This window comes from Bombus flavifrons, chromosome 1, assembly GCF_040668555.2.
Source record: "Bombus flavifrons isolate JBK064 chromosome 1, iyBomFlav1_principal, whole genome shotgun sequence".
Classification (NCBI taxonomy): Eukaryota; Metazoa; Arthropoda; class Insecta; order Hymenoptera; family Apidae; genus Bombus; species Bombus flavifrons.
The window spans coordinates 4281202-4304888 of record NC_138442.1 but is presented as its reverse complement, the minus strand read 5'-3'; the positions used below and the strand labels follow the sequence as shown (position 1 = coordinate 4304888).

Below are 23687 nucleotides of genomic sequence, written 5' to 3'. Positions count from 1 at the left end.
CTTCCTGTAATATGCGAGTCAAGACAATTCAACTAAATTTTCCAACACTTTAAAAATAAACAATATCTCTAATTAAATTATTACAAAAAGCATTCCAGTTAGTTTATCGTTTTTTCTTATGAAAATTATGAACTTTTTGTTGCTGCTTTTTCATTAATTCCGATTATTCGTAAATAGTAAGTAGATTTGGCACTAGATGTCGTGAAGATCTATTTTTAATGTTATCCCTGAATTGAATGTCCACTCCATTAGAATTAGAATCTTTTAAATAATTTTTTAAATCATAATCAAGATAAATTAAGTGATGGAAATTATTTATTGGACAGTTACGTATTTACAAAAATATATAAAATTACAATAAAAACAAATTTTCAGCTACAGCTAAGTTGATTAGAAAATTTTCTACTGCTGATGGTAGATTCTTTTCTTTCAGCGTTTGCGCTGATACCATTTTTCTTCCGTCAGGTCCTTGAACTACCGCCAATGATTTCAACTGATTCAACAGGTCTTGAGTTTTGTCATTTATCTCGGATATTATTTGGCTTTCTATGTAGGATTGGTTTTCGCTTAGTTGGATCATGAATAGAGCTATTTCTTTATGCGTTTTTGTCATTGTTAGGCTTTCTAGAAAAATTAATAGAATTAATATAAGGTTTATTAAAGTAACGATATTTTAAATATCTTTCTTTACCTTTTGCATGTGATGCAACTGTAATCTCTCTAGCTGGAATATTTACAAGTAGATCAAATAAATCTGTTCTTGATGAAATGGAACTGTTTCTACAGCCAGCAATGTAGTGTGAAAGACCCTGAAAAATATTTAATTATTAGGGTTATAAGATAATTTTAAATAATGAAATGACAGCTTATTCAACATACTTTTAGTTCTGCCAGTTCATCATCGATTAGATCAACCCAAGGAAACAAACTATCGGTGACTTTACGATGCTTCATTAATGCAGGAAATATTCCAATCCATTTTAAAAGTTGTTCCAAGCTATGATGATAGACTACAATCCGTTTTTTCAAAAGAAGAGCAGTATATATCAAGATTGTTTCCAATTCAAATGTTTTAATCATTTCTCTGACATTTGTGTTGTTTGTAAAGCAATGGCTATTAAAGTTATCAGAAACAAATGTTCCATTTTCTTGAGTAGAACATGATCCTTTTGTAAATACCGAGAGATATAACTGTAGTATTTCTGTTGGCTTGCCAGTTTTGCAATACATTTTGCTGAGGACTCTTGAAAGAACCTCATATTTCCTTGGATTAAAGTCTTTGGCAAATAAAACCAATGCAAATTGCTTTACCTGTTCCAAAGATAACTTTGAAGTATTTTTATTATATTCGTATATAATTATTGTAATGTTACCATTTAAAAAAAGCATGTAACTTACTTTTGGTAATTTATCCGAATCAAATACTTCACTACAGTGTATATAGAACCAATCGTATTTGTGTCTTGAGAATACAAATACTTGAGGGGAGTTGTGTTCTACTTCTAAGTTACATTTTCTTCCAACAACTGCTTTTTGAGATTCTGAAACGATTGGATAAGACCAGGTCCACAATATATCACCGTTGGAATCTTTCTCAATTATGCTACATGAGAGTAAATCCGTAAGAGGTGCCATTTCGAAATTATGTTGTTGACAGATGAATCCATCAAATTATGTTAAAACGAATAGATGCTAATTCGAACCGACAATTTTTATTGAAAAATGTTAATGTCATATTATTATTTACACTTAGATACAAGTGTTCATGCTATATACTTATATAAAAATTGGTCTTGTCAAGTTTGACGTTTCGTGAGGTTATGTTTTACAAAAGGGGTGCGTTAATAAGACCCAAGCATAGACCGTCAAGTGCTGCCTTTTGCGGTAGAATATGAAAATACAAACATTTAAATAAATTTAAATTGGCCAGTTTGCAATTTTGTAACTCGGTGAAAGGAAAGTTCTTTATTAGTAACGAAATTTGATTTACAGTGAACAGTGAATGTTTGTGATGATTATGATGTTACTTTCATATCTAAATCGACTTTGGAGATTTAGGAGAAGAACATCAAAAGGTATATGAACTTTTTTTATTTAGTCATTTAGTAATTTACTTATTTCATACGTATCATAATTTACATAACCTATATATCTTGGCGTCTAATATTCCTAACATAATTTTTGAATAATTATTTCGAATATTCGAATTTGTGTCATGTTATGATTTTTATGTAGAAAATTCAGTGAGCAATCGGAAAATATATGTATCTAATCCTAATAATCTATTAGGTATATACGTATATATGTATATACTCTATTCTATGTACAAAAATATTAATAATGTTTTGCGAGAAGTTAACATTACGGGTATATATATATATCTTAATTATGTATCAATTCTATTCTATTACTATAATTTATACAAGAATTAATAGTAATAATCATATACTAAACACAAAACAATCACAGGAATGAAACTATTTTAGACAGAATTACTTCGTAAAGAATAGCAAATATACAGTAGCTTATACAATTGGAGTATATTAATACCTAATGTCATATCTGAGGGTATATCGATATAAATACAGACATGCTTATTAACTTCATTGGTACGAGCGTTGTATTCTCGTGCAATTCGAAACGCTAATATTTCCGGTTGGTTACCAGGGTACATTAAGCGATCATTTTCAACGAGCAAATTGCCAGTTGACTGTCCGGCGCTTCTTCAAAGGGCTTCGTACCGTCTGGGGCAATGTACCTGTTTACTTGGTAAGTCAGCATTGTTTCATATCCAAACACGTCTATACCGAGTTGCTATAATAAACAAAATAATGATAAAATTAATATTCTTAAAATATTGACAAAATCCAGTATAAAATTAGTGATTAAAATCTATTGAAAAAAGTTAACTGGAAAGAAAAACTGAGGGAGGATGTGTGATTCTGATAACAGATATTTCTCACGAGAATTTTGAAATAATTTTAAAAGTTTGATTGATCTGAGTAAAATTTCCGAATTGCTTTAAATATATGAAATAATAATGAAATAATATTTTAGAATCAAATCTAAAATTAGTATTTTTATTTGGAAAAAATTAATAGAAAAAAAAGGAGGAGGTGGAGATAATTCTGTTATTCCGCTAATCGTTGCTTCTGGCGGGAATTTGAAAAAAGTTCAAAAGTTAGATGGTCTAGAAGGAAAGTTTCTCAGGTTGCTTTAAAAATAATAGGAGAGGAGATTAAGACGTTCGGAGATGCTCGATATAACATTAGCAATAATGTGTTCTTCGTGTAATTCAATTTTCATGCTCTATTCACGTAGAAATTGTGTGATAGAAGTATGTCACTTTCGTTACAATTTCGTTAAAGATTTTAAACTATAAGCTAGTGTCCTTTTTAATAAATTAATTGTATATTTAACATATTAATACCTGTGTTAGTGGACTGGTGTTGGTGGTGAAAATCCCAGCATATTCTTTTCTCTTAGCCAATTGTAAACAATATTCTTCCATCTCTTTCATCAAAATTACATTTTCAGCTGGATTTAGGTCACTGCTTGTTGTCATCATAAAATTATGAATAATCTGACCCGTTCCTTTTGGCAATTTCCTTTCTCTAATGGGCGCTTCAAGATATTCTAAGAACTCGAAAACGATCGTTAATTTGGAATCAAGAATTAACTCAGGCTCGTCCCAGAGATCGAAATTTAATGCTACGCCGATCGTTCTGCCATCTTGTGACGATTTTACTGCGAAACTTAAATTCTTTTCTACCAATGGTTTCCAAAGCAACTCCATCATTATACGGTAATCTTCCTTTGCTATACTTTGCATTAACCACTGTTCTAAGTCTGCTTTGTTGTAGAAACTTTCTGTAATAATCCTGTGGAACAAAGAAATTATCTTTCTCTATGATAAAATTTATATATTTTAGATGACAGTACTATTTCTATACTTATTCATGGCCATCTGTTTCATTCTATAAGTATCACAAATGATTTTCATCTCTGTAATTTTATTTAAATCTTGATATTCCATCCCACAAGAAGCATATTTTATTTTATTTAGACTTTTACTTTATTAATTTGTTTTAAATCTTAAGTCTCCATTATGAATATGACAAATGATTTTATTTATATCTCAGATTCCCATCGCATAAACATGACTCTTCTCTCTACTAAATCTAAATTTTAGATTGTCTCCGCATAAATATGATAAATAATTCGCATCTCTATAATTTCACTTTTAGTGATTCATCTCTCGCTTCAAATTCCTCACAAAAGAAGATTTCAAATGTAAATTTAGTGAATTCTACGTACTCTGTTACATCCTCTTTATGAGAATCGTTCAACATCTCAAACATATGTTCTTCCTTGTTAAGACCATTATCAATCGGTTCGCCATCCGTGCTGGTTTTCATTCGGTTGAGCACCTCACCCAAATTCTTCGCCGTGATGAACTCTGTGATTCCTATCTCGTAACCTTGATCTTGTAGCTTTGTTACCGTGTAAATCGAGTTCAAGGAGTTTCCGCCAATCTCGTAGAAATTTGCATCGATCCTAACGTCTGCGCGGCTTCCTCCACCAATTACAGACGCCACCGTTGGAAACAGAACTTTTGCCTTTGCTAAGTCTACTTCAGGTACGTCGGTGTAGTCGCAGTTCATGTATTGCTCATTCTCTATATATAATATTCATATAATTAATAATATACATTATTATTAACTCTGAATTCTTATCTTTGTTGTTATAATATATATTTGACCATTGTTATCCAGGGTTCATATGTGACCAAAATAATTCCTATCAGAATACTTAACATTACACATAAATAATTGAAATCCTTATTACATTAATGTTACATTATTTAAATGTTGCAACATTTAACAATGCTTCTTGTAATGAGAAATATTTCACTTGGAGCGTATTTTCAAGTTCATTCTTACTTGAACCTCGAATAGGAGGTAATTTACAATTGATTATAATAATTTGATCATTGCAACGTGTACCGAAATTCAGATTATTTTATGTGATAGATGTTTTGATAAAGTGAACAGATAAATTAAAAGTTATACAGGTACCGTTATTGAGATGAGAAGATTCGTATTGCTTGAGCAGTGTTTGGCGATCAGTTTTCCCGTTTGTTAAAAGAGGAATATTATCCACGATGATGACTCGTGGTAACATGTATACCGGTAGATTGGCTTGCAGAAACGTTTCAATTTTTACAGTGCAAGTGGACGAATCGTTTGTAACAGTTACGAAAGCAAGTAGTGCCTGAAAATTTGATATACAAACGATTGTATGTAATATTTTTTATGTATATGTAATTTCATATAATATTATTCTATGCATTATTTTATACCTTTGATTTTTTATTATGTTCGATACAACTATCTTGTAATTGTATGTACTATATTTTATGTTATATGTATAATCGTTATTCGATGCATTATTTCTAGGATATCTATAATATAATATATAATAATATTATATCAGAGATATTAAAACAATTTTACTAATGATACCTGAGACAATTCACCGGGTTTGTAACAGAGGACAACCACTTCGTCGACACCAGGTGCCTTTGATACTGTTTTCTCCACTTCCGTGAGATCTACACGGTGTCCCCTAACTTTAATTTGCGAGTCTACGCGTCCTTCGTACACGATCACTCCTTTCGATATTCTTGCATAATCTCCAGTGCAGTAAATCCTCGAGTGTTCTGTTTAAACCGAAAATTAGATATTAATTTTTATATTATGCTAACAAAGATTAAAACGAATTTTCGGTATAACAACATTTTTTCGCAAATCTTTCCATATAATAAACGTCAGTTGCTACAGTGTTAGTTGATAGAATTCTACGTTTTTAGAGAAGGATCGTCTTTTCAATTAAATCTTTTCATACAAGTGATTTGATATAATTAAATCTTTTCTCGATAAGAAAAGAATCATCGCTTTGAGAATATAAATACCACGTGAGTTCTGAACATAATGCACAGCGATGCGTCGAGATTAAAATCCCGGAAATGTTAAAAATGTTGATGTTGTACAATATTTTTTTACCTTTTTTTTTCTTTCGGTATTTCTCATCTCATTTCCATATCATCCATGGTAATCCATTCGATATAACTACACGTGGTTATCGATCACGTGTCACGTGTAATGAGACGCGTCGAGGATAAATAAATTTTCACTACAATGCGGTGATTCATGCCTATCGGCGATTCGAATGAAAACAACAGGGGATTCCTACGGTGTTTGCGAGAATTATTTCCCTGGTGAAATAAGGTCGAACGTTATATTCTTAACGAGATTATGGTAGCCGGTTGGCAGAGAAAAAAAGAAGCAAGACAGAAGCTCGTGTGTACACCCCAAGATGCACGCTCGTAATTTGTTTTTCTTGTTTGCATCGAAAAAGTTGCGAATATCGATCAAATTATTATTTATTCTCATCTCCTATTTCGTTTTTCAAACTTCTTTAATCCCTTTTATTTCTTTAGTTTTTAATCATTGTTCATTCTTTGGATTGAAATTTGATCGAAGAACTACGGAAACGAGAAAACTAAGAAAGATTGAAAAATAAGAAATAAATAGAATTTTCTATAGTCGATAAATGGCTGAATCTAGATATAAATATAAGATCATGAATTCTCGAAATATAACACGTTTACCTTTTTCTATCGACGTTTTATTCTTCTCTGATTTTTGTTATTTATATGTTGATATATCGATGAATTTTCATTTTCATATCTTTATCCTATTTGAGAAGATGCTAACGAAACGATTCCTTCCACTCTTCGAGGATTTGAAAACAATTCCAGATCATCATTCGGTTTTTGGAAGCAACATTCTACGATAGAGCAAATTTTTCGTTTAACTCATAAAATCAGCCAAGATTTAGAAAAGAAAAAATATTGCTCTGCGGTATTTTTGGACATTCAGCAGGCGTTCGATAAAGTTGGCATGAAAGACTTTTGTTCAAACTAAAGAAAATCCTACCACACACCCACTACTCCATCTTAAAATCATATCTAACCAATAGGCTGTTCATGATTTAAATACTTAGACGCTATAACCGTAACATTTCCAATAGAAGCTGGCATACCCCAAGGCAGTGTCCTCGGACTTCTGCTGTTCACCATCTACACTACCACTTACCAATTTTAACAGAGATAACCACAGCGACATTTGCTGATGATACAGCTTTATTAGCATCCCATTCAGACCCGATAATTGCCTCCTCAACTCTCCAGCGAGGTCTCGACTTTATGGAAAAGTGGTTCCACAAATGGCGCTTCAAAATAAATGAAAATAAATCCAATCATATAACCTTCACACAGCGAAAACAATCCTGCCCACAGGTGACCGTAAATAATATACCAATTTCAAATAAAGATTCAGTCAGATATCTGGGCATGATCATGGACAGAATAACGACATAGAAATGACACATCGTAGATAAATCCAAGCAACTTAAATTAAAATTAAAAAAATTCTACTGGCTCATTGGCAGTCGTCCAAACTTAAGCGCGCAGAGTAAAATAATGCTATATAAAGTCGTGTTAAAACATGTTTGGAGCTATGGGATCCAACTATGGGGAACAGCGAGTAATTTCAACATAAATTCCTTCAACGATTCCAATCAAAAACTCTAAGATCCTTAATAGATGCACCTCGGTATGTTACCAACGAAACAATACATCGCGACCTTAAGATACCTACAGTTAAAGAAGAAATATCCAAATTCAGTAATAGATATAACATAAGAATTAACAACCACCAAAACCCACTAGTTACTCAATTACTTGACACGACGGATCAGATCTGCAGGCTAAAAAGACGTTACCCTCTAGAATTAAACATTAGATTCAGTTAGAATCAAACATACGATAATTATTTATTATTCACGTTATAGTACCATGCCAGAATAATTTACTTATAATTCTCAATGAGAATCGAGTATAAACTACTTCCAAATAAAAAAAGAAAATCTTTATCATTGAATGGCATGCACATAACACAAACAAGGCAAGTTAAATACCTAGGACTTCACTTAGACACACAACTTACATGGAAGCAACATACTAAATCAATTGTAGACAAAATATGGATAAAAAGAAGACAAATGTACTGGTTAACTAGTCGAAGTTCTAAACTCAGCATAGAAAATAAAAGAAAACGATAATAAAACCAATTTGGACATACGGAATACTACTATGGGGGACAGCAGCAATAAGTCACATAAATAAACTAGAGTCGCTACAATCAAAGATACTGAGAACAATAGCCAACGCCCCATGGTACGTCAGAAACGAGGATATACGCAAAGACTTAAAAATACCAACGGTCAAAGAAGAAATCGGCAGGTACGCAGAAAAATACAAGGGAAGAACAGCAACACATCCAAATCAGCTGGCTGCTGAAGCGAGCAAAACTCTCATAGAAAGAAGATTAAAAAGAAAACACCCCACTGACCTCTCTAAAGAAATAAAATAGTCAAACTCGAAGATGGTATCCCGCTGGGGGTAGCCATCCACATGTTATTTAGCAATTAAGTTAGAAAAATTTATCAAATGTCCTGCTGGGCAAATTGCAAGAACAAATTAAATGATAATAATAAAAAAAATATCTTTATCCTCATAGGAAAAAAATACCCTTTTCACCCGAGAGGCTATTTTCCGTCACCACGGTGTTCCGTGTGACAACTTGAGAGGAGAATGAGAGGCAATAGCCCCTATTTATGCTAGATTTCGACCTCTCCAATTGATAAGAGCGCAATATTGGTTCGTAAATAGATTTATTCTTTATATCGATTGTTATGAAGTGTAAAGTGTTATACTTTAAGATAGAGATGAAATATTTATGTTCAAATTCTTCCGAAACTATGGTTCTGGCAACGTCTCTAACGTTAGTTCAGATTCGACGATCGTGGCACAAGTATTCTAGTTTCGTAAATTTAGAAGCTGCAAAAAAAATGGATTTGGAAATTTGTTTAATTAATTCATATATTTTGTAAAAAAGCAAAAGAACGAAAGGCCACTTAACCAGCTGTGATTTATAAAGACTTTAGTAGACCAGTTGAGAGGAGATATTCGACAACCGCGAGATCGAGCTTCCACGTCGACTACTAACTGTGATGGAATTCGGTTAAATGGGAAGCTCCATGTAATTTTAAGAGGAAGAAGAAAAGGATTGTAAGGTGTGTTCTTACCGAAACAAAGCAGGATAAAGACACGAAACAACTTATAATTGCGATACTTGTCCCGACTTGTCAAGAATGCATCTGGCCAGATGTTTTATAAATTATCGTAAAAAAATACAGAAAAAATATTAAAAAATGATCTACAAGACACTCGTCACATACGCGCAAAATCACTTTGAGTTGCTGCTACGCCCGACAGAAAAGGCCGTCGAGTGCAAAGGGTTGAAAGGTTTATGAAGTAAACTGTGAAATTTTTACCTAGATCGATGGCATGAGGATTGTCCTGAAACTTGCGGGACTCATTGTCGCGGATGTACCCTGTTGCAAGGTTCTTTCCGGCGACTACCAGTTCTCCGACTTCGCCCTGCGGTACCAGCCGCATCTCTTTGTTCACGATATAAATAACGCAATTGTCCAACGGCTTGCCTGTAATCAAAAATCCGTTCCACCTTACTCGTTTGTTTTTGAAGTTTGAATTTATCGATTAAAAACTTGCGAAATTTGCAAATTATTTCAGTACCGTGAACAGTTATTCGAATTTATTGTTCATACGGTTAGGTGACTAGTTGTTTGGAAAATTCTATTTCTATAATTATTACTATTCGTCTCATATTAGATTATCATACTTTGTTTTTAAAAAGTAGCAATTTTCCAATTACCAATTGGCACTTTCTGCGTATTCTGTAGTTGCTTCCGATTGGTCAACAGATGATAGGTAACGTCTCCCATGATCTCCGTGCTTCCATAGAAATTCGCCAAGATTTTATTATCGTCGCCGAAAGTTGCAAAGAATTGATCCGCCAGCGAAACTGGCAACATTTCTCCAGAGCATACCCAAAGTCTTAGAGAACGTAGCACGCTGTCCTTGTTCTGAAACCAGTCAATGGTGTTAAGGCAATACTTGCTAACTAATATGATCAATCTCCGTCATTTAAAGCGTAATGAAGGCAATCTTAAAGCGTGTTAATTGTTTAATCAAGCATTAATCCAAGGGCAATGTTAATGCGTGGTTCGTGTCTCAATCATCGAGTCTTAATTGTTATTTGATCATAAATTAGTTCTATATTTATCCTCGATTGGTATTATTAAGTCTTAACAGATTGAGTTACGATCGAACAATTAAAAGCTTCCTCGTTGGTGATTTCGATGACCTTGAGCTATACTTGGGTTGTTAACACAATTGGGTTACTTAATCGTGGAATATTTCACTTTAATGTAGTAATACAGGCAATTAATGGTTTATATCTTGTAAAATATAGAATCTAATTTATTATGAAATGCGACGATTATTATGAAGAGACGATTAATTTATATACACTTGTATAACGAAATAATGTATTTTAAAACAGACTGACTTAGGGAAGTGATTGGCTTCAGAAATTTTCCTACTACGTCATGTTCACATAAGAAAGATCATTTGGATCGACACTTGATTATAAATACACCGAATCAATTATTTGAACTCGGTCAGTTAAATATTAGATTGTCCGAAAAGTTTCTTTCGTTTCATAAGGTGATAGTAGATGAACAACAATTTCTGTTTTATATTATTTTATTGAATTAGGTATGATTCATTTCGTTCTTTTTCTATTATTACGTTCGTGTATAATTCAATAAACTAATAAAGAACAAAAAACATTGTGCGTGTATTATTTCCTTATAAAACGAAAGAAACATTTCGGACAACCTAATACTTAGATACATATAAAAACATAGAAATACGCGAATTTGTAAAATATTTTATACATTTTACAGATCGAATAGATAGACACACGAGCGTTGTCTGGAAATTAATGCTCGTTTTGAAATAACAACGATACAAATGCATCTTGAAATGTCTTCTTCGTCTGTGATTCTATTATATACACTAAGTTATTTTCTAATACAATTACCAGCCCTATTTCAATATTTATCGTAACGTCGCGCGAGTTTTTGCATAACTTTGCCATACGTTTCCACCATCGCTTCACATAACCATCTTCTTATGCAATCCTTTAAATCATCGTTTCTCGCGAAGCATTATCGAATAAACAACTCTAAGTTTTGCAAAAAAAGAAACTGCAATGAATATCATTTGCAATGAAATCGCAGACACGTTATCGAGCTCGTCTGTAAATAGAGACGGTCAGCCTGAATGTTTACTATCAACTACAGTTTCTTTGTTCCTATTGAATTTCCACACTTCTTACCGATAGCTCATCCATAACTCTGTTATCGTTAATTGCTGTAATTCGGCGGTGAATGCCTTTTGGAAGAATTTTTACAGCTTTCGAGAAGCGCAAAAGCGTCATCAGCGGGATCTTTGACAATAGAACTACCGATAGTTAATACGAAGTTGTTTCTACCAAAACCAGTCAAAATGACCGGTCTTTAAAAAATACGTAATAATAGAATATTTTTATATGCATTGATTTATTACTTTCTTACAGAAGCAATTCCATGTTATGTAGTACATTTTTGGTATTATTAATCCACTTGGGACTAAGGGACTGAACGAGGGTTGACACATTTATAAAATTGTAGAACCAGTCGTTCCGACTACTTTGGTATTTCTAGTGTTAGCATCTAGCGATCTAGCGATCGATCCGGAATTTTCCTGATAACTGATATCATCATATTGAATGATACGCAGTAAAAATTGTAGAAACGTGTAGGAAGTTGTACAAAACAAGGAAACTGGTTATTTGGGGTTCGATAAACAAATTGCAGGACCTTTTTACAGTTTGACAAGTACCAGTCATTTTGACCGGTGATGGTATAAGTAGCCTTGGTACAAAATTATTTCGAGTTTGAATACATAAAAAACAAAATAAAATTCATTATATCATTCTTTTAGTTATCGTTGCGAAAGTCATTAAATCATTGCGGAAAAAAACTATAACATGAAGTAGGAGTTTTAAGATTTAATTGTAAAACCAGTCAATTTGACTAGTGTGCTAATTCTAGTGTTAACTCGCGTCGTCATTTTAAACGTACGATACAGCGACAATATTGTTAAAATATTCAAACAGGAAACTTTGCACGACTTATGTCAATACATGAATGAAGCTAGGTGATCTTCTATAAGTACATTCCATCGTTTAACACGGCTTCTACATTTAAACTGGTAGTACTTTCTGCACTAACCTCGTACAATCTGAACGATTAAGTTAATCTGCGTCGGTTAATCAATTTTCATGCTTTTATCTCCGTCGTTAGATTATCCTCTTTTTTCTTCTTTTTCTCGTAATAATGAATATGAGAAACGATGGTGAAACACACGGATTTCGACGTAACGTTTGCCGTTAGTGAATAGCGGATCTAATGCATAAAGATTGCGTCTATTGAAAGGGACGTGTTGGTATCTGGAACGTTAATCTGTTGAATCTACGTTCAACGTGTACAATCTACGTTCTATGATCTACGATCTATGATCTATGATCTACGATCTGAGAACCTAAGTGCATGGTTATTATTTCCGATTACTATCTTACCCGTAGATTCAAGTACATCAGCATAGAGTACAGTAGCGATGGGACAAGCACCAATCGTTGAATCTGAAATAATTGTCGTAGACAAAGTTTATAGAATACGTTGCAGATTAAAAATCTTTTTAACGGTAAATGAAAATAATTTTTCAAATATACTGTATAATGTTCAAAGCTTGTCGTATGAAAGAAAGATTCGAAATTAAAAAATGAGATTTCCTTTCTTTTTTTCCTTTTCTCAAAGATTTTTCTTTTCCGTGAATTTCTTTATCTCCTTTACTTCTGTTCTTTTTTTTTATAAATAACAAATTTCCAACTATTTTGTCTTAGACATAACCGTAGGTGCTTACCTTGTACTTTTCTAATACCGAGACGAATCTCTCTGGATCCCTGGTAATATGTTTGGGGACAATTATTATAGTTCTTCCTTGCAACAGGGGTCCCCAAATTTCTGATACGCTATCCACGAAGGTCAAAGATGTTTTAAAAATACAATGTTGCTCGTCGGTGGCATAAGGCAGCTCGCGCCATTGCCATTGTAGTCGGTTTAACACAGTCGCGTGCGGCAAAAGCACTCCTTCAATCATGAAATCAAGAAAAATAGAAAGCCGTAAAAACGAGATTTAAGAACAAGATGGGAAAAGTAAGGAGGAAACAAGAATAAAAAATAATAATTCCAATGTTACATAATTACTATAATGTACTATAATTCTTCACATCAACGTACAAAGCTGGCTAATGTATTTTTTTGCATAGTTCATTATATTTATTGCGTTATTAGGCTGTGGATATTTATACAAATTATACAAGTATTATATCTATACTATTATGCAAGTATTACGCAAACCACTATATTTTGGATATTTTATATATTCTTTCATATTACGTGCATTCTGTGCAACCCTCCATTTTCAAATTTTCTATAAGTAAACGCATAGAAACCCGCGCTCTAATTATTATATACGTAAAATCTGAAATTTGTCACTATTATATATAAATAAATGAATAGTACCCTTAGGCGTGCCCGTGCTTCCAGAAGTATACAAAACGATAGCAGTGCTTTCAGGGTCCTCGTTATACTCCAAATCCTTTTTCTCCTCAGCTTCAGATTGTTTCAACAACTGTTCATACGTTATCGTATTTGTTCCCTCATAAATCGATGCATCCGCTTAAAGAAGATATATTTATATATAAGATATATAACTTTATAACATAATAGAACTTTATATGTATAAAGATTTTTGTAAGATTACATATAAGGAAAGATCCTTAAAAAGGACAGTGAGAATTTCCCGGTTCTGCCGGTATCGATAAAGTTCCTAATTAGAATTTCGATGCGGCCCTCAGCTAAACAGCTGAACTATTTACGTGGCGAAACGGGCGAATAAATACGATAAATGTCAATGAAACCGTGGCCGCGTTAAGCTTCCGGAAATTGTGACTTGTAGTCAGAGAAAATCGAACGTTCGTAGGAGCGGTTCTTTGTCGACCTTAAAAATCCAGCACGTCAATCTGCATAGATAGCAAGGTCCTTCCGTTTACTGCTCGAAGGAAAAATCGTTTTACAGCGTAATACTCTATAGCAGATCTAGTTCGACACACATCTTTTTCTGTCACGTTTTACTTTGCTTCGTTTCCTTTCTTTTTGCTTCTCTTTTTTACTCGGATATTTGTACAATTACCGCGAAACGTAGTGTAATTAGGAAAGACAAAGACACAGGATCTTTTCTCTTTCGTTTTCTTCGTAACCCTGGCGAGAACACAATGTGTTTCGAAACATACAGCGTAGATTTCTCTTTGGGAGAAATTTTTGTTAAACCAAGTCACCGACCGACACGTTCCACCGTGCGTCTACTGGAGAATAGTTCGATGCAAATGACACGAAGTTTTTAAAGCACATTAATGTGTTATTTGTGTCACGCAGAAACCAAGAAGCAATCGCTTGATCTTGAAAAAATCGATTAGCTTACGCCCGTTTAATAAACCGTGGAAATTAGTAATTGAGTTATTAAATAATCATCTGGGTATTTTGACATTTGCAACTACTATGAGAGTGAAACTATGAGAGTAATCAAAAAAGATAAAGAAACGTGATTTCTTTTTCTGCTAACATTAGCAAACAGAGTGTCTTTGAATGAATGATATAAAATATAAATACAAATATAGCTATAAATACAGCTATAAATACAAATTTATTATTCACACTTCGTTTCGGCTATGTACATAATTGTTAATGCTACCAGAAAAATATGCTTACAGCAAAGGATTAATCGAAGACTAGGTGTAATTTTAGACTGCTAAACGGAGTGGCAGTACATATCGCGGAACATCGAAAATACTGAAACCGGTTTAGTAGATCAACAGCCTGTTTATGGAGAGGAGGAAGACAGGTGAGCAAGTGTTATCGTGTATACCTCCTTGTTCTATCACCACTGCGAAAGGTTTTGCTTCTTGCAGAACATGTTTTACCCTGGCCATCGGAAACTCTGCGTCCAAGGGCAGATACGCCATACCGGCCTTCAGTATGGCAACTAACACTGTTGGTAGTCGATGAGATGGCTTCATACATACTGCTACGAATGATTTTGATAAATTCTCTGGCTTTTCCAATTTTTGAAATACTCTGGCGAATTTGTTAGTCAGCTCGTTCAACTCATCGTAGAGCATAGTATACTCGTGTCCATCGTCATCTGCGTTGCAAAATAAAAGTATAATATGTGTAATGGTGTAATGGTATTTTGTGTTTGTCTGAATTTAAAACCGCTCGATTTTAGATTCGAATCTCAGGATGTAATCTTAGGCGGATAGATGCGTGGAGAATTTTTTACATTTCATGTTTGATTAAAATCCAAAGCATTCGATCATTGTCGGTTGAACGGTTCTAAGACGTTTGGATAGACGCAACGAGGATAAATAGGAAAATATTTATTCGCGCGTAAATCCAACTAATTGTATTATATAAATATAAAAATTATTATAAAGTAAATTCAATTGAATTTGATATAAGAATTTTCTTTATTTATATGCTCGTTATTATAGGATTTTCTCCTTCTATGGTGGAACTATTCAATTTTCGTAAATTAGATTATGTACGTTTAACGACGAGTTATTTTATATACGCGATTAATATTCATTTTCGAGAATACTTATAATTCTCAATGAGAGTTGATTGTAAAATTCTTCCAAATAAAAAAAATTTTTTTCGAGACGTTATCTAACTTTATGGAATTTTCAAATTGCGAAACGATTGTGTTAGTATGTTAGGAATTTTTCTACTTGTTTCTTTCACTCAGTCACCTGTTTGTATTTTCCTTTTTTATTTCTTTTTTACTTCTTCTTTTATTTCCCGTTAAGAATATCAATGACAAGTACCTTCATAGCGGATTGCCAGCTGGCTGGAATAATTTGCCGCCGCTTGACTGAATAATTTATGAAGTAAATCCTTCTCCTTGCCGCCGTTGCTGATCTGTCGGCCTTTTAATACCGACTGTTGCAGAATAGTGCCCATCTGTGGGTGTAAATTTTATGATTTTCAATCGACTCTCAATATTTAACGAATCTTTGCTAGTTGTTACTCTAAGCAACTTTATTTTTTTCTAATAAAATTCTTTTCTAGAAAAAATTCCAGAAAAAGATCTTCTCTAAAGTAAAAGTTCATTATCTTTCTTTACGTGACGACGGTGAAGAGAGAATGCTGGAGAAATAGTATAGCTTTCAAAAATTATTTTTTTTACAATTTCTATAATTTCTAATGATAGATAAATTTACATTTGGAGGAATTACTTTCACTATTTCAGAATGAAAATTCCTACAAAATATCTATGTAAATTTCTATTTCCATGAATGCGACTAAAAGAATGAAACTTAAATAGACATTTGTTTTACCTAGTAGTTTACTATATTTCCGATATTTTATGTATTCTGCGTATTACGTGCATTCGCAAGTATTTTTGCAACTCTCAATTTTCCATAAATACATCAACGTTCACATTCACAGCTATAATATGGACGTAATGCATGCTTTATCGGTTAATGGGAAGAGACGGAGAGTCTGGTGAGTCGTTCAGGATTAAAAATTGTTCATCAGAGCTATTATCTGTGATTCATCGATAGCTATGTGAATTTGAAATTCCGAACGACAAATGGAACGTGCTAGATTAAGTTCAGTCGTGGAAAACTTGCAGATGTTTCCTCAATTAACCGATATATTGATAACAATTGCGAAAAAATTCCTATCAACAGGAAACAGAAGGTCGGAGAAGCGTCTGGCCGATGGCGCGAAGCGATTAAAGTAGTTGCGATTCTCCAGATTCTAAATCAGCAAACCTTTTTGTCTATTTCAGTTCTTATTCTAACGAACTTATTTTGCTGCCTTCTAGACGGTAGCCCGCTAAGATTATTGTTCCTATTATTATCGCAAAACTGACAGTAATAACGGGTGGTCTGTTCTATTCTACGTAAGAAAATAAGTCAAAAATATGCAACACAATTTTCTCATATGACGTTTTGTTCCTGAGAATATCGAGTTTGAATATTTATCAGATATATTTATACCTGGTTAAGTATCGACATGAGTAAACAGTCAACAGGAGATTATTATACAAAAATGAGTCAAGAGTGTATAAATAATATTTTCCCGTTCAAAACCTCGTTTTTAAGTAAACAATGTTGGAATATGCTTAGTTAACACTTAGCCAACCGAATAGAGAGATCTCTCCTCTGCAAAGAACATTGCTGTGTGACCGAACGGGGAGATCTGCCTTTTTGACTTTAGCAAAGCGTTTTCTTTTTTTTGTTGTTATTATTATCAGTTATTGTTTACCTGGAATTGTTCATAAATAATTGCGCCACGTATAAAGTACAGTATATAATAAAATATACCAATTTAGTGGTGTTAAAATTAATTAAAGAGTTACACTATCGGTAAATTGAACGATACCACACTGTAAAAAAATATTAAAATGCATTATGAATTTTTAATTTCACGCTCAGTTGTGTCATTTATCTTTAGTTATTTTTAATGTTTTTAATTTTACCTATATTTTTTTATACTTCTAATATATACTTCTAATTTGATGTTTTGTATTAACAATATGTGAAATCGTTAAATACACCGTAAAATATAATTAATCACTTAAATAATTTTTAGACTTCTTTGTTTTTTAACTAGTACGCGGTGGAAACATATAGCTAGCTTGGCTAAATGTTAACTCCGATCTGATACATATAGCTATTTTGAAAACTATTTTTTTCGAAAGTAAAGCATCTCGTGAAGAAAATGTATCTTACATTTTTTGCTTATTTTCACGTATAGATTAAGTTTGTAACTTATTGCAACAATAGTCCTGTCGATTATTTACTCTCGTCCAGTTCGAATTTAGCCAAATTTGAACGTGTCAAATTTTCACGCTCGATGTTTTTGGAAACAAAGCGTCATATGAAAACATTTTATTGTATATTTCTGCCTAATTTTTTCCCGTACAATCGTCCGTATCCAATTGTATCATCAGTTACGGACCATCCTATATAATGCAAGACGTAAACGGTTAACAAAAATTAACATTTATTGTGTTGATATAATAATATATCAATCAAAATAAAAATCTATAGAATTTTCCCATTTTTGTTTGTTAATTAGTACAATAGAAAACTAGGGTCAAAGCTGAACTCTACGATTAAGAAAGAAACACGTGCTATTTCGCTACTGATATTTTAGAAATCATGATTAGTATTTTTTTTTTAGAAAACACCAAGATGTTATCAAACACGGAATCTATTATTATCTTACACGTGAGTTGGTAAGAATGAAGTAATCTGTGCTAGGTTACCCCACTCATCGATTTCGTCACGTTGGTAGAATAAAGAAAATTAATAATTAACTGATTGTATTCAATAGCGACGGTAAATCTGTAGCCTTCGCTGTTACAAAATAATGGAGTTGTACGTGTGAAAGTGCTTTAGTCAATCAATTTGATGCACTGATCAACTCGAAACGAGAAGGTAGAACGTTCTACTCCGATAATTAAACAGCGACAATTAACAGTTTTAGGGGAATGTGTCCTTGAAGCGTTTTAGATTTCTGGCTACAGGTTTAAAATTTTTAGATTGTAGATTACTGATTATAGGTGTATTGGTACATATCTCTCACTATGAATTTCCTTTGAGCTACCGAAGTAGATTTTTTAAATAACTTCTTTTCCTTAGTTTTCGTCGATGTAGTTTCGTCCTTCTGTTTCCAATATTTTGAAACATTTCGTCTCTTCTCTAACAAGTTTTCCTACTAGTTTTTTTCTAAATCGATAGTTAATCGTAATTCATAAAAATACTTTATTAATCTATTTTTTAATAACTTTAAATAAATTCTTAATAATTTTTTCACACAATACCTTCGTTATTCTTACCAATCTTTGTGAATATTTCTTCCACTTCCAATTCTTTTGTGCTCTTGTAAGTTATTATGCTGATCGGTAAAATAAATATTTGAGAAAGATTCCTGTCATTAAAAAGTTAGAATCGATCCTATAATATATCAATAAATTCTGCAAGACCAAAGCTACTCAATATGTATGTATGTGTATTGTACCAAAGGTATTTTGTAACCTTCTCGTTTGTATTCTTTATACCAGTTGCTTGCTTCTAACTGCCAATTTTCTAAATTAAGATTAATTTCTATACCGTGAAGTTGACTTTCACCGATCGTTGCAAATGACGTACGCCATTACCTCTCAGTAGCAATTTTCTACGTCTTGATTTCGTTGTTCTAACATTTGCATCGTTATTTTCTGCGTTCTTATCTTACACGTTGAAAACTGAATGTAAAGATTAATATAATGATTAAAAAAAAAGAAAAAGAGGGAAGTCAGTCGTCAAAGTGAAACTAGTCGAAGACGTGACTGTCATAGTTTTCACGGTGATATCGCAAGTGACGATACGACAGAGAAACGTGTGAAACGCTTATATAAGTCTGCTAGATTTTGTAATAACTAGAAAGAAACGAAAAGTTGTTCCAGCGATTGAAAGTATCCGACTATATTTCATGATTTATTATGCTCAGGAATTTAGGTTTTTTGTTATCAATTTTTGGTGTCGAAAGTATCGAAAGTATGAAAACATATTGAAGCAAATAGTCGGCAACTATTATTAATTTTTAATTCGACTGATATCGTTGGACTTTAAGCGATGCGTAAGATCTTGCATTTTATTATTTCATTTTAGATTATCCTTTTTAATTTCTACTGTTATATTTTACACGACAAAGATGGTTAGTGTTATATAATCAAGTAAAATACAAATTCAAATGATATAATATAAAATCACGTAATTTTTAACCATAAATTCGTAACTTGTAATTTATATTGTAGCAAAGGAAACTTTAATGTCAATGCTTTTAAACACTTTATTAATAATCTACAATGCATAATTGTAGTGTTACGGTATAATTGGAGGTTTACAGCAGATCCTATAAAATAAGTGGTTAAGATATTTGACGTTTGACATTTATTTGACGTTAAGTGGATAGTAATCGAATTTGGAAACGTTGATTGAACGATAATCGTTTATGTGATTTTCAATCAAATGATCAGTTGAAATGAATTTGCTAGTGAAAGAAAAACGTTTCATGTGGTGTCTATAAGAATATAATGATTTTCGGGAACTTCGGGAAATGTTAAATTTTGTCTATTTTAGTTATCGATAAATATTATTAATATTGAAATATTGCCTGTAATATCGCTAAGACAACGATGACACAAATTTAATTAAACGCAGACTGATTTTACAACAACTAAATTGATTTCAAGTAATATTTTTTCTTTAATTCATTTTGTCGACATATCTTTGTCAGACTTATTAATTTTCTTAATAAATTTCTCTGTAAGATTTTCAAGATTCGAAAAATTTTTTCCGATTCTTTATTTTCATACTTTAAATACTTAAGAACCTAATTACTTTAATCGTGAGTGAATGATCAATTTATTTCATGTTATTCTCTTCAGTCTACTAGAACAGAGTTTTAACACTACTACATATATTCTGAGATATCAATGATTCACAAAAAAAAAAAAAAAAAAAAAAATAAAAATATAAACTAATTTCTCTAAATCTTCTTATAATTTTAAATTATTGTTATTATACGAAACCAAGAATTAAAAACGAATGGAAATATATTGTGAACTCGTTTCTCCAGATCTTGTTACGCTTCTAAATTAGTATTAAACTGGTATTAAACTAAACCGAGAATTAGAAAAGGTCAAAGTAATTGTAGACTCATTTTTCCAGATCTTTTTATGTTTCTCAACTGTTGGTATTAAGCTAAAGCAAGAATTAAAAACGAACCAAAACAATTGCTCCATCCTCCTATCATTTCCCATGACTAATTGCCAACTTTCACTAGACTTTGCACATTCATTCTCATAGGAAAATTGACCTAAACGTACATGTATTTACGTTTATACAAGTGGTTTGCTACGATGTTTTCCATGAAACATCGTTTATACGATGCGACTGACTAATTCACCGTAGAACAAGATGCAGTTTTTCGCGTTCGCTCACCTCAGAACTGCTGTCTCACGTGGTTTGACCTTTTCGCGTCTCGCCTTTGATATCGTTTCCTGTTCTTCGTCAGAGATCCGGCGACCAACTCGACTAAAACTCGGACAGGTGCTTGGTATTATTAAAGAACCAGCTGCAACACACTCGAAACTTCGATAGAATTTAGGAAGCAGCGGACTTTCACTCTTGCCCGCTTGACTTCTCAACGAGAGTTCACGTTATGGGTAGATATGTTCGTAGATACGATAATATTTAACGGATTCTTCGAATTCCCCAAGATTCTGTTCTTTTTTCTTTTTCTTACTGAGTCTTCCACGTATTCACACTTTCTTACTAATTGTAAGCTCTTATCTTCTCTGTTTAGTGGCGACGTTTTCCTTATTTCTTCCTCCCGCTGGAAATTTTCGTAATGTTTGTTCGTCACGATTCTTCTTCTTCTTTTTGATTTGTCACGTATTTTGAAATTGTTGAACGTATATCTTCGACTTTTCTGTCTCCTTTTAGCTTCAGATTGTTCTTCTTCTCTTCTAACGAGATTATTCCTTTACGTAGTTTTCACGGTATTACAGCAGTGTTTTCCACGTATGTTATGTTTCACTTTTCTGTATTTCTCTACTTACGATTGTTCTCCCATTTGTGGTTATTCTTCCTTTCTCTTTACAATCTTCCCGCTTTTTTCCTTCCTTGTTACGCACGACCACTCGTTTTCTCTTTCTTCTTTCTCTTCGTTTCACGATTGTCTATTATATCTGAATGAAAACGATAGAAAATATATGTTACTTTAATATCTTCTAGGCAATAAAATCGATTGAATACCAATCTAAAATAATATCCTCTGCCTTAATATGCCTTTGTTAAATGCCGATTTAAATTTTAGTTTAGTTTTATTTAGTTAAGTTTTAGTTTATAAACTTGTATTTTAAAACACGCGTCGTTTAGTAACGGAGATGGACGATTGATACACTTGTTGCACTTGAAAATGCGTGAGGGTACACTGATTGAGAGAGTGTTACTAGTTCGGGTGGCGGTAACTCAATGACCTTATATGGGGCTCGATCATCACCGGTCCGATTACTCGGTGAGAATGTCTCCTCCCGTTGACGTAGCATGTGCTTTTATATATAACCGGTTACGAGGACCCTGAATTGTTCGTTGTCCCCCATCCTGCCACCACCATCTCTCTGCATCTTTTGTGTCGGCTGTATACCACCGTCGTCTGCTGAGGAAGTGTTACTTCCTCAGTGATATCCCGTCGATAAAGAACTCGGTTTTATGTATGGCATGTTCCAGTAGTTGTACTTATAGCGCTATAGTTGTGACATTATGTTATATACAGTGCAGTGGTATAATACAAGTATAATAGCTTTACAATATTATAGTGGTTATTATGTACATTGCAACAATAGTTATAGCATTATATTATGTATAGTATAACAGTATCAATGCAGTTATAGTAGTATTAGATATATGTAGTGGTTTTACATAGTCGTACAACATATTATATATAGTAGTTTTATATGAATAGTGTAGTTATTGAAGTGGTAATACATGTACAAGTAATAGCATGGTACTCCGAATAGCATAGCGGCATAGTAGTACAGTATTATGTTATTACATGTAGCAGTAACGTAGTTACTACTAACAGCAGTCATATTATAGTTGTGCTACATTTAAAAGTTCAGCAGTGTAGTACAACCATGACAATTATATGATATAGTAATATTCTATATGGTAATATGTGTATGAATTTATTGATAGTAGTAATATGTAAGTATAGTTATAGCAGTATATAGTAGTATAATTATACTTTTACATTTCTACTACATACTAACATTTTTACATACTAACTTTTTTACATTTCCTGGTAGATTGATACTGGCGTGTGTGTGTATGTGTATGTATGTAACAGAATGTCCAAAACTGGAGACTATGAGATATGGTATGCAATAGTAATCGAGTACTACGTAATTAAGTTCTAGAAGCGTAGATCGTAGACTTTGCAATTTTAATGCAACATGTAAGTAGGTTCTTTCGTTCTATTCATTTTTCTTCTTTTTGTCGTCTGACTTTTTTCTAGGATAGCGATGTATAATTGATACATTCAATTATGATGACGTTCCTGACGATTAAATGACGCTATGCCATAGACTGTAGACATCGTTATTAGCAAGATCAGAAGCAAGTATTGGAATAGTAAAAGTGAAATTAATGATCATAATTAATTTTTTCAGGGCTTTTCATCTGTGACGTGATAATATACTTTTTCTTTCCTATAACGATGATATGAGGCTGATACATATTTCTGATGAAAAGGTAGCTCAAAGTCTCTCGCCGAATTATTCCAAATTGATTCAAAGTTTGCATCATAGGATCATATCAAGATTGTACAGATGGATAAAAGTTTCTTTCCAAGTTATTTTGAATTTCTTGAAAGTTTCTACCAGATTAATTTCAAATTGATTCAAA

At 32.8% G+C, this 23687-nt stretch overlaps 3 protein-coding genes across 5 annotated transcripts in view; 1 reads left to right on the top strand and 2 right to left on the bottom strand.

The window, feature by feature from the left end:
- Nucleotides 1-297: 297 nt before the first annotated feature.
- On the bottom strand, nt 298-1824 carry LOC138177922 (DENN domain-containing protein 10). 2 transcript variants are annotated; one of them, XM_069109254.1, is made up of 4 exons: nt 1399-1824; nt 880-1326; nt 692-809; nt 298-624 (listed from the first exon to the last, which is right to left on the bottom strand). In XM_069109254.1, exons 1-4 carry the CDS (start codon nt 1633-1635, stop codon nt 353-355), a joined length of 1074 nt encoding a protein of 357 aa, XP_068965355.1. In that variant the 5' UTR covers nt 1636-1824; the 3' UTR covers nt 298-352. The 2 variants fall into 2 exon arrangements, with proteins under 2 accessions (XP_068965355.1, XP_068965366.1); XM_069109265.1 differs by having other exon boundaries at nt 880-1311; nt 1399-1821.
- Nucleotides 1825-2039: 215 nt separating this feature from the next.
- The window catches only part of ETHR (ecdysis triggering hormone receptor), a 126787-nt gene continuing 105139 nt past the window's right edge, over nt 2040-23687 (top strand). Inside the window, exons 1-2 of one of the 2 annotated variants that reach the window (XM_069109176.1) lie at nt 2040-2075; nt 2668-2769. The gene's annotated coding sequence lies outside the window, so the exon portion shown is untranslated. The remainder of the gene's footprint in view (nt 2076-2667; nt 2770-23687) is intronic. The other variant, XM_069109185.1, reaches the window with a different exon arrangement.
- e (nonribosomal peptide synthetase ebony) lies at nt 2077-22321 on the bottom strand. The gene is made up of 13 exons (XM_069109106.1): nt 21222-22321; nt 16044-16179; nt 15086-15361; nt 13684-13839; nt 13022-13248; nt 12678-12740; nt 9864-10074; nt 9463-9630; nt 5526-5722; nt 5079-5274; nt 4318-4678; nt 3431-3881; nt 2077-2814 (listed from the first exon to the last, which is right to left on the bottom strand). The coding sequence occupies exons 2-13, from the start codon at nt 16177-16179 to the stop codon at nt 2674-2676; spliced, it is 2583 nt and encodes an 860-aa protein (XP_068965207.1). The 5' UTR covers nt 21222-22321; the 3' UTR covers nt 2077-2673.

Excerpts from the sequence above, each read along its gene's own strand:
- LOC138177922 (XM_069109254.1), bottom strand. The coding sequence starts at position 1,635 with ATGGCACCTCTTACGGATTTACTCTCATGTAGCATAATTGAGAAAGAT. Across the intron at positions 1,327-1,398 it reads ATTCGGATAAATTACCAAAA|TTATCTTTGGAACAGGTAAA; the intron begins GTAAGTTACATG and ends AATACTTCAAAG. Across the intron at positions 625-691 it reads AGTTGCATCACATGCAAAAG|AAAGCCTAACAATGACAAAA; the intron begins GTAAAGAAAGAT and ends TAATTTTTCTAG.
- e (XM_069109106.1), bottom strand. The coding sequence starts at position 16,179 with ATGGGCACTATTCTGCAACAGTCGGTATTAAAAGGCCGACAGATCAGC. Across the intron at positions 5,723-9,462 it reads TCCTCATGCCATCGATCTAG|AACACTCGAGGATTTACTGC; the intron begins GTAAAAATTTCA and ends CGGTTTAAACAG. Across the intron at positions 5,275-5,525 it reads AACCCGGTGAATTGTCTCAG|GCACTACTTGCTTTCGTAAC; the intron begins GTATCATTAGTA and ends TCAAATTTTCAG.